Below are 10068 nucleotides of genomic sequence, written 5' to 3'. Positions count from 1 at the left end.
CCAGCGGCTCCTGTCCCAGCTGGAGAGCTGCCAGTGCTGGGTTGGGAAGAGGGGCCCGTTTGCTGACACTGGTTTGCTCTTGTCCTGCTTTCAATGCCAATAAAACCCTTGGTTGCATCAGCTGGGCCTCCTTGTGTCTCCTTTGCCATGGAGGGCAGGGAAAACAAGCCCCAGCAGGGGTCTGGGAGAAGATCAGGCTTGGGAAAACCCTGGTTGGGCAGGGACCCTCTTGGTCCTCCTGCAGGTTTCTGGTAGGAATTGTCTTTGCTTGGTTCTTTTTCTGGTGTGGATTCTCCCAGCCCGTCGTTTTTATGGGATTTCTGTCCCTTTGATGTATTCTAATGGGTTTGGGAGCCAGCCCAGGGCAATCCCTTGTGTTTGGGAAGTGGTTGCCTCTCTCCTGGATGTCAGGATGCTGCTTCCAGCTTGACCAGTTTACCCATGGACAGCCCAGTCTGAACACACTCAGGGCACAGTGAATTCGGGGCTTTCACCCCAAGTTCTCTTCCTACACTTCATGTGTTGGCAAACTGACCTCAGTCCCTTGGGAATTCTCAGTTCTCCTTCCCCTCAGTGTTTCCCCAAATCCAGAGGGAACTGTGGGAGTTGCAGACCCTCCTCCTGCTCTCCAGGTGCTGCTGAGGACGTGGAATCCTTGTCAGGTAGTTTGTGGTCCGGGGAAAAGCAGGACCTGAAATTCCAGGTGGAGGAAGAGGCAGTCCTTGGAGCAGTTCTGATGGCGAAGGTGCAGCCTGCCCTCCCCTGGCCACGGGCAGAGAAGGTGCCTTTTCCAAGGGCAGACTTGTAGTTCCATTGGAATCCCCCCAAAAAAAGGACACACATTTGTCAGACAAACGACAGTGACCTCACAGCTGTGGCCTCTGAGACACAAAATGCCAAAATGCCTGAAAGACCAAAAGAAAAAAAGCACCTCCAGCTGAGCTGAAGGGTGATTTTATTGCTGATTTTTGTGGCATCAGTGCAGGGACACAGGAATGAGATGGAAGTGAGAGCTCAGGAAGAGAAATCTGAATTCAGACAGCGGGCAAAGCTCCAGGGGCCCTGATCCTCCTGGTGATGAAGGGAAGGTTTGGGAAGCTCTGGGAGGGGATGGAGCAGCCCCAGGAGGATGGTCAGAGCCAGATGTCCGAGGTGCAGTCCCCCCCAGGGTATCTCATCTCGTGGGCCAGCGCCGGCCCGTCCGGCTCCTTCCCAAAATCCACCAGGAAGTTTGGGTTCACTGCCAGCCCCCCTCGCTCGGTGTCCACGTCGATCTGCAGCAGGACAGAGCCTTCCCTGCCAAAGGCACGAGCAAACAGGCGCTGGGGGAAGGGGCTGGGGCGTTAATTGCCTCGTTAATTGGTTAATAACCGAGCCCAGGGCTCCTTACCGGAGCAGGTCGGGGTAGAACTGCTTGTCCCAGCCGCTGTACAGGGAGTTGGTGACGTACAACCTCTTCCCATCCAGGCTCAGCTGCAGCATCTGAGGCCCACCTGGAACCTTCTTGCCCTGAAATTTGGGGAGGATGAGGGGCTCAAGCCAAGCTGGATAAAGGAGATGTGGCCACAAGGAGAAAGGAAACAGCCCTGCTCGGAGAGATCCGAAATTCCCGGGGCAGGAACGTCAAATCCACGGCTTTGGGGAGGGAACAGTTTTTACTGGGAGTCTTTTTCCTTCTTAACAGGAGCCTTGGAGTCACTGCAGGTGAGTTCCACTTAATTCACACAGTTAACCAGGTGAAAAGGTAAGGGTGAAGGATGTGGAGCTTCCCGGAGTTGTTTTCACAAAATCACGGAATTATTAAGGTTGGAAAAGCCCTCTGAGATCACCAAGCCCAGCTGTTCCCCCCAGCACCACCAAACCACGTGCCCAGGTGCCACATCCACACGTTTCCCCAACGCTTCCAGGGGTGGTGGTTCCACCACTGCCCAGCTTTGGTGGCCAACAGGTTTTAGTCAGACCCCCTTCAGTCCTCCCACACCCCGAGACCTTCCACAGGCAGCTCAGTGGGAATGATGTCAGGTCAGTGGTTGAACTTTGGAGGGCTTTGCCAACCTTAACAATTCCATGACTTTTTTTTTTAGGCTGAGAAGGGAAGATTGAGGTTGGATATCAGGGATAAATTCTTCCCTGTGAGGGTGGTGAGGCCCTGGCACGGACGTGGCACCTGCCCGGGCCATCAAGGTTTAATTACCTTTAAATATTGGGCACCTTCCAGTGGATTAGAATCAGCTGGGAACACTGACCTGGATGACAAAGGGCTCTGGCTGACACTGCAGCTCCTTGTCCTCCAGCACAGTCACAGGGCCCCCCCTGGCAATGCTGCCCCCCAGGAAGACCTGTGGGCAGGGAAGGGGGGAGAACAGGCAGAGAACAGGCAGAGAACGGGGCTAAAACCCCGGAGCCAAAGCAAAGTGGGGCGTTTCTCCTCTTGGAGAAAGGAGGACCCCCCCTCCTGAGCTGACCCCCAGGTGGGCAGGGGGGGTCTGTCCTCACCTGCCCCACGAGGCGGGGCCGCCGGGGGTCGGAGATGTCGTACTGCCGCACGTCCCCGTGCAGCCAGTTGCTGAAGTACAGGAACCTGTCGTCCAGGGAGATCAGGATGTCAGTGATGAGGCCTGCAGGAGGGAATCCCAGGGCTGAGCCAGCAGGATCAGCACCAAACCAGCCCCAGTCCCCAGTCCTGCTCTCTGCCAAAGCTCTGCTCACAGAAGCTCAAAGTCATGAGAGCAGGAGGGACACGACCCACCCTGGAATCCCAGGGCCTGCTCCAAGCAGGTTCAGGATGCTCCAAGCATTCCCAGGATATATTCCTGGACACCCTCAGGCCCAAACTCCCAAGGATTCTTCTGGAGAAAGTGACCCCAAGCATTGGAGCAGCGTGGGAGCAGAGCACAACCTCATCCGGTCACCTCAGAACCTCCCCCCCCTAAATTTGGTCTTTTTTTTGCCATTTGAGGACAAAATGAGGCCAAAAGCTGCTCTGGAGCAGGGAACTGATGAGGAGAACATCCCATTTCTTTCCCAGCACGGTCCCACCAACCAGGCATGTCCGGGAGGAGCCATCCTTGCACCTTCTTGCTGGGCACTTCGATCACCTTCTCCGCTGCCCAGTCCCCTTTCTGCAGGAGGGAACACGGAATTCTTACCTGAGGAGCCACTAAATCCTGGAATATCCCGAGCTGGAAGGGACCCACGAGGGTCCTCAGGGTCCAGCTCCTGGTGGTTGCTTTGCTGAGCTCCAGAGGGCTCAGCTGGGCTGGGCAGAGGGAGGGGAACTGGGCAGTGGGATTTATTTACCAGGGGCTGCACAGGGGGGGATTCACACAGGGAGTGTTACCGAGGGTGGTAACAGTATTCCCAGAGGGAATGGTACTGGTTTTCCTATGGAACAGTATCTCAAAGTGCTCTGGGGTCTCCAGGCTACACTCCCCTGTCCCTCCCTCCTCTACCTTCAGGTCTCCCCTACACTTCCAAAGGCCAGCAGGGAGCACCCAGTGACCCTGGGGACAAATCCCACACTTCCAAAGGCCAGCAGGGAGCACCTTCCAGGATCCCATCCCTGGTGAGCCCATCCCTGTGGGAATGCAGAGGCTCTCCCAACCCAACCCAACCCAACCCAACCCCTCCCTGACCCCATCCCTGTGGGATGCAGAGGCTCCCCCAACCCAACCCAACCCCTTCCAGAATCCCATCCCTGTGGGATGCAGAGGCTCCTGCTCCCATCCCTGTGGGATGCAGAGGCTCCCCCAACCCAACCCCGTCCCTGATCCCATCCCTGTGGGATGCAGAGGCTCCTGCTCCCATCCCTGTGGGATGTAGAGGCTCCCCCAACCCAACCCTTCCCTGACCCCATTCCTGTGGGATGCAGAGGCTCCCCCAACCCAACTCAACCCCTTTCCAGGATCTCATCCCTGTGGGATGCAGAGGTTCCTGATCCCATCCCTGTGGGATGCAGAGGCTCCCCCAACCCAACCCAACCCCTTCCAGGCTCCCATCCCCGGGGATGGGATTCCCTGTGGGATGCAGAGGCCCCCAGGTCCCCCACCTGTGTCCTGTGGAAGCGCTGCACGGCCCCGCTCAGGGCACAGCCCACGAAGCCCTCGCCCGCCGCCGGCTCGTGCAGGAACCGGATCTCCAGAGGGATGGAGCCCTTCCCCAAATCCAGGGCCTGCAGCAGCCTGTGGCTGCTCCAGTCCCACACGTTGATGTGGCGCCCGTAGAGCCCTGGGAGATCAGGGTGGGGCAGGAACCGGCACGGGAAACGTTCATTTAACGGAGGATTTGAGGGAATAATTTCATTTTGAAGGAATAATTTCATTTTGAAGGAATAATTTCATTTTGAAGGAATAATTTCATTTTGAAGGAATAATTTCATTTTGAAGGAATAATTTCATTTTTAAGGAATAATTTTATTTTTCCTCACCTTTCTCCACGTCAGCGGGGTCAAACCCGTCCCTCAGGGCCTTTGGGACCCCCCACTCCGTGCTCAGCAGGACGTTGTGCCGGGGTTGGTACCAGAAGTCGTAGCCCAGGGAAGGGACCTTCTCCCCCTTTTCCCAGTTTCCTTTCACCTCGAAGGTCTCTCCGTCCAGCAGGATAAAGCTCCCTGGCACAGACCCCAAAAAGAAGTGTTGGGAGACATTCACAAAGCTTTAAAGAGGAGAAATAATTTAAATAGCTGTTTTCTGATATGCAACCCTACACTGAAAGAATATTTTGTGATCCTGGCTTTGTTTTTTGTCCTTCAAGGAATATTTTGTGATCCTGGTTCTGTTTTTTGTCCTTCAAGGAATATTTTGTGATTCTGGCTTTGCTTTTTGTCCTTCAAGGAATATTTTGTGATTCTGGCTTTGCTTTTGTACTTCAGTGAATGTTTTGTGATTCTGGTTTTGCTCTTGTGGCCTAAAGCAAACAAACCCTGGGTTTTTAGAGGCTTTTATCACATGACAATGAATTTTTTTAAGGTCCAGTTTGCTGGACTCCTGGAGGAGTCACCTCTGGTTTTCTTGGATTGCCACCAGTATCCTTGAATTCTGATAATTCCTACTCAGTCCTGATAAATCCTACTCCCAATAACCACCTACTGAGGGACATGTTTGCCTCTGACCCAGTAGGAAAACCCCTGGGAAAAGGAGGAGGATTCCTTTCCTCCCATATTTCTCCTAATTCCTCCCAGCTATCAGGTGGAAAAAGTAACAAAATTTACAGGCAAGAACCCTCCTGAAGTTTTAAAATGAGAAATGCAACCTGGAACAACCTGAAAAGTGTATTTAGAGGTGGATAAATGATGTCTGGGATTGTTCTGGGCTCTTAAAATAAAGATTTTAAAAGTTCTGCTTTTGCAGCCCGGGCCTGGGGAGAAGGATCCAGGAATCTTTCCCTGGAGCAAGGAGGGACAGGAATCCTTTCCCTGGAGCAAGGAGGGACAGGAATCCTTTCCTGGAGCAAGGAGGGCCAGGAATCCTTTCCTGGAGCAAGGAGGGCCAGGAATCCTTTCCTGGAGTGAGGAGGGACAGGAATCTTTCCCTGGAGCAAGGAGGGCCAGGAATCCTTTCCCTGGAGCAAGGAGGGACAGGAATCCTTTCCCTGGAGCAAGGAGGGACAGGAATCCTTTCCTGGAGTGAGGAGGGACAGGAATCTTTCCCTGGAGCAAGGAGGGCCAGGAATCTTTCCCTGGAGCCCGAGGGGGGGCTCAGCACCTTTGCCATTGCCAGCAGGGTCCCCCAGGCAGCTGATCAGGATGTCCCCCGAGCCCAGGCAGTGGGAGGTGTGAGGGTTGGCCACGTTCCCCTTCCCGAACAATTCCGTCGGCTCCACCACCTGGAACGGGGAGGCACAGGCAGGAAAACCCAAATAATTCCACGTGGGAAAACCAGGAATTCAGACCCAAACCTCCCTCTGCCAGGTCTGTGTCTCTGCCAAACGAACCCTGGGGCAGCAGAGGGTTTATTTTGGGGAAATTTCAATCGATTCCACGAAAAAAGAGACGTAAAGAAATGTTCATTTTGACATATTTAAAATGTTTCCTTAATTTTTTGCTGTTCAAAAAAGCACGTGTTTGGGAACCAAGGGTTACAAATCCCTTCTGGGTTTGATCATGGAAAATCCAACAGAAATTTGAATTTAGCCCTGGAAAACACAGTCAGCCAAACGTGCCTCTTGTAGTCAAAAACAACAACTGTGACTGAAATACTGCAGAGGCAGGTTGGGAACTTTTTAAAATTAATTTTAAGTTAATTTAAAATCCACCACATTTACTTGTGTTTCTTTGGGACAATGGTTTTGTGTGGACTTTATCAATAAAAGCTGCCACCAGTTCCCAATTAATGCTGGACAGAGGTTTCCATGAATGTTCTGGAAGCTGGAATCCTTGGAATCTCTTGGGTATAAAAAAGAAATGAGAAATAAAACTGTGATGTGAACCTTGTGGAGCCTGGGAGCCCTGGGGTCTGTTCCCACATCCACCACGTAGATCCTGGAGGAGATGAGGGCTGGAAGGATGAGGAGATTCCTGCTTTTCCTGGAGTCCCCAAAGCAGCTGCTGCAGGTGTTCCAGCCCGAATGGTGCAGCTCATCCTGCAGGTTGGGCATGGGCAGGCGGTGGATCACCTGGAAAACAGGGAGAGCAGGGAAATCAGGGCTCCAGAGCCAGGGTGGGTCACCTGGAAAACAGGGAAAGCAGGGAAATCAGGGCTCCAAAGCCAGGGTGGATCAGGGAAATCCTGGAAATCCTGGAAATCAGGGCTCCAAACCCAGCCTGCTTCCATGGATCACCTGGAAATCAGGGCTCCAAACGCAGGATGGATCACCTGGAAATCAGGGAAATGAGGGAAATCCTGGAAATCAGGGCTCCAAACCCAGGGTGGATCACCTGGAAATCAGGGAAAGCCTGGAAATGAGGGAAAGCCTGGAAATGAGGGAAAGCCTGGAAATCAGGGCTCCAAACCCAGCCTGCTTCCATGGATCACCTGGAAATCCTGGAAATCAGGGCTCCAAATCCAGCCTGCTTGGATGGATCACCTGGAAATGAGGGAAATCCTGGAAATGAGGGAAATCCTGGAAATCAGGGCTCCAAAGCCAGCCTGCTTGGATGGATCACCTGGAAATGAGGGAAATCCTGGAAATCAGGGCTCCAAAGCCAGCCTGCTTCCACGGATCACTTGGAAATCCTGGAAATCCTGGAAATCCTGGCTCCAAACCCAGCCTGCTTTGGGGTTTTTTCCCCCAGGCAAAGAAAAGGGTCTCAATGGCAAGGAAATGGGTCCTTGTGTCCAAGTGGGAAGGCACAAAAGGAGCAGGAAAGGGCTGTTTGTCAGGCAGGAATCGGTGAAATCCAGGGATTAGGTTGTGATTCCTGCTGTGTGGGGGGGTGAGATGTCCCAAGGAATTCTCAAACCTTCCAAGGCTGAACGTTCACCTGCTATTTGTTGTTTTGTATTTATTTGTATTATTATTGAACGTTTGTATTATTACAACAAATAAATGTTGTAAATGTCACAAATAAAAAAAAGAGAAATATTAAAAATGCCCTGGGAGGGCCTCGAGAAAAAGGAGAAATGTTAATTTTGGAGTAAGAAAATTTAAAGCAGAGGTTTTTGTGGCTTTCCCCACTCAAATATTTACTTGTCAAGGACTCTGGGAACCCAAATATTCCCTCCCCAGCAGGTACCTGGCAGTAGTGGGGGGATTTGGGGTCCACATCCACCGTGGCCAGGTAGTCAGGTTTTTGGATGCCCGTGTTCCTGTAGATGCAGGGCAGGTAGAGCAGCTCCTCCCGGGGACCTGGGGGCACAGAGGTACCAAAAAAACTCAGTTTTACCAAAAAAAAACGTGAGGGTTTCACCTGTCTGGGAGTTGGGATTCTTCCCAGGAGGTAAAGCTGAGGGTTGCCTTTGCTTTTTGCTTTTTATAAAGGAGGCCTTTGTATTTTATATATTTTATGTATTTTATGTATTTTATATATTTTATATATTTTATATCTTTTATATATTCTGTATGTTTTATATGTTTTATATATTTCATATACTTTATATATTTCACATTATATATTTCATATACTTTATATATTTCATATACTTCATATACTTTATATATTTCATATATTTTATATATTTCACATACTTTATATATTTCACATATTTTTTATATATTTCATATACTTTATTTCACACACTTTCTATATTTCATATACTTTATATATTTTATATATTTCACATACTTCATATATTTAATATACTTTCTATATTTCACATACTTTATATATTTCATATACTTTATATATTTTATATATTTCACATACTTTATATATTCATATACTTTATATATTTCACATTATATATTTCATATATTTTATATATTTCACATACTTTATACATTCATATACTTTATATATTTTACATTATACATTTCATATACTTTCTATATTTCACACATGCCTCTCAGGGAGGCATCCACCTTGCCTTCCCCTAATTCCAAAACAATTCCACTGCTGCTGGCCTGGATTTTTGGGAAAGCTGTCCCAGAACTTGCCTTTCATGGCATCCAGAGGACTTGCATATCCTGGTCCACAGGCTCCACATTTTGCTGATTGGAGAGAGAGAGGAAAAAAATCCAATTATTTCAACATCTGTAAGAGGACTGTGGGGTTTGCACGGAGAGGGGGAGGAATTTGAACTCCAGTTTTTTTAATTGCTGGCTCCAGGGTCATTCCAGCTCCTGGAAACATCCATGGGGTGATGCTCCATCCTCAGGAAAAATGGGAAGTTGGGGCCTTCCAGGAGTTCAGCCTCCCCTTTTCAGAGCACTTTTGTCTGTGCCAGAGGTCTGGGATGTGGGAAAAGGGTGTCCAGTATTTGAGGGAGCTGCTGGGCACTGAGGAGACAGAATTCCCAACAGAATTCCCAAGGGGAACAACCCCCGTGGTTATTCCTGGGAAGCCTCTGGGCTTTCCCTGCACAGAAATGCTGCAGGAGTGGGGATTTTTTGGGTTTTTTTCAGGATTTTTTTTTTACGATGGAACATTTATATCTTGGTGCTTTGCTGAGCACCAACATTCCCACCAGGATACACATTCCTGCCCAGCCAGAATCGTTGGTTTTTTACCCAATCGATGGTTTTTAACCCGGGCAGAACCATGTTTTTTACCCAAACCCTCCAACCCTTCCCTGTTTTGCAGCCCCAAGGTGACAGAATTCCTGGCAAACCGCACAACATTTCACAATCGAGCGCCCAAACTCTTTTAGTCCCTCCCTCTGCTTCCTGTCCCCGGAGCCAAAATGGAAATCGGAGGGGTCTGTCCTTAAAAATACCCATCAAATAGAAGCAAAAAAGGTCAATTCAGGCCCTCCCTCCCCCAACAATCTCCCTCAGCGCTCCGTGCCCGCGATCAGCGAGCGTTTATTTGGGTTTTAAACACTTAATTAGAGCCCAACAGGCGTTCGGGGGTGGGATCGGAGCTCCTCGTTCCAAACCCGCGGAGGGTTCGATGAAAAAGGAACGGGAAAGGCTGAACCCCCCACCCCGATCCCAAATCCCGGCGGGATCCGCGCCTGGATGCGGGGCTGGAGCTCTTACCCATGGTGGAGAGGTTGGGAATGGAAGTTGGGCCGCCCGGAGAGGGATTTGGTGGAGCCGAGAGGGATTTGGTGGAGCCGAGAGGGATTTGGTGGAGCCGAGAGGGCTCTGAAGGGGCGGGCGGGCCCGGGGGAGCGGCCAAGGGGAGGATCCAGGGAAGGAGCCGCGGCCGGAGCTCGGGAAGGACAAAAGTCCAACCTGGAGTCCCCTCGGGAAGGACAAAAATCCAACCTGGAGTCCCCTCGGGAAGAGCGGAGGGAACTTCTGTGCCCCGCCGCTGCCGCGCGTTCCACCTGCGCCTCCTCCTTTTCCTGGGAATCTCGCAGCTTTTCTGCTCAAAAACTCGGGATTCTGCCCAAAAACTCGGGATTCTGCTCAAAAAGTCCGGGAATGCCAGCCCGGCTCCCAGTTACTGCAACAGTAACGCACCGAGCGGGGCAGCTCCGGAAAAGAAAACTCGCCCGCTGGAAAAGAAAAACCTGGGAATTCCCT

General features: G+C 50.9%; 1 protein-coding gene across 1 annotated transcript; it reads right to left on the bottom strand.

Moving 5' to 3' along the window:
* Positions 1–906: 906 nt before the first annotated feature.
* On the bottom strand, positions 907–9663 carry SELENBP1 (selenium binding protein 1). The gene is made up of 12 exons (XM_018068315.1): positions 9577–9663; positions 8533–8586; positions 7673–7785; positions 6427–6612; positions 5703–5823; positions 4427–4609; positions 4049–4227; positions 3044–3122; positions 2497–2618; positions 2247–2339; positions 1391–1509; positions 907–1296 (listed from the first exon to the last, which is right to left on the bottom strand). The coding sequence occupies exons 1-12, from the start codon at positions 9578–9580 to the stop codon at positions 1134–1136; spliced, it is 1416 nt and encodes a 471-aa protein (XP_017923804.1). The 5' UTR covers positions 9581–9663; the 3' UTR covers positions 907–1133.
* Positions 9664–10068: the final 405 nt, after the last annotated feature.

The sequence above is a fragment of the Manacus vitellinus genome, unplaced genomic scaffold (assembly GCF_001715985.3).
Source record: "Manacus vitellinus isolate BGI_N305 unplaced genomic scaffold, ASM171598v3 scaffold_138_pilon, whole genome shotgun sequence".
Lineage (NCBI taxonomy): Eukaryota > Metazoa > Chordata > Aves > Passeriformes > Pipridae > Manacus > Manacus vitellinus.
The sequence above is the reverse complement of the archived record's forward strand: the minus strand, read 5'-3'. Positions and strand labels throughout refer to the sequence as shown.

What these genes read in the sequence shown, in the direction of transcription:
- SELENBP1 (XM_018068315.1), bottom strand. An exon ending in AATCCCCCCACTACTGCCAG is followed by an intron (nt 6,613 to 7,672) that starts GTACCTGCTGGG and finishes CCTGTTTTCCAG; the next exon opens with GTGATCCACCGCCTGCCCAT. An exon ending in CAGAGCCCTTTGTCATCCAG is followed by an intron (nt 1,510 to 2,246) that starts GTCAGTGTTCCC and finishes CCCAAATTTCAG; the next exon opens with GGCAAGAAGGTTCCAGGTGG.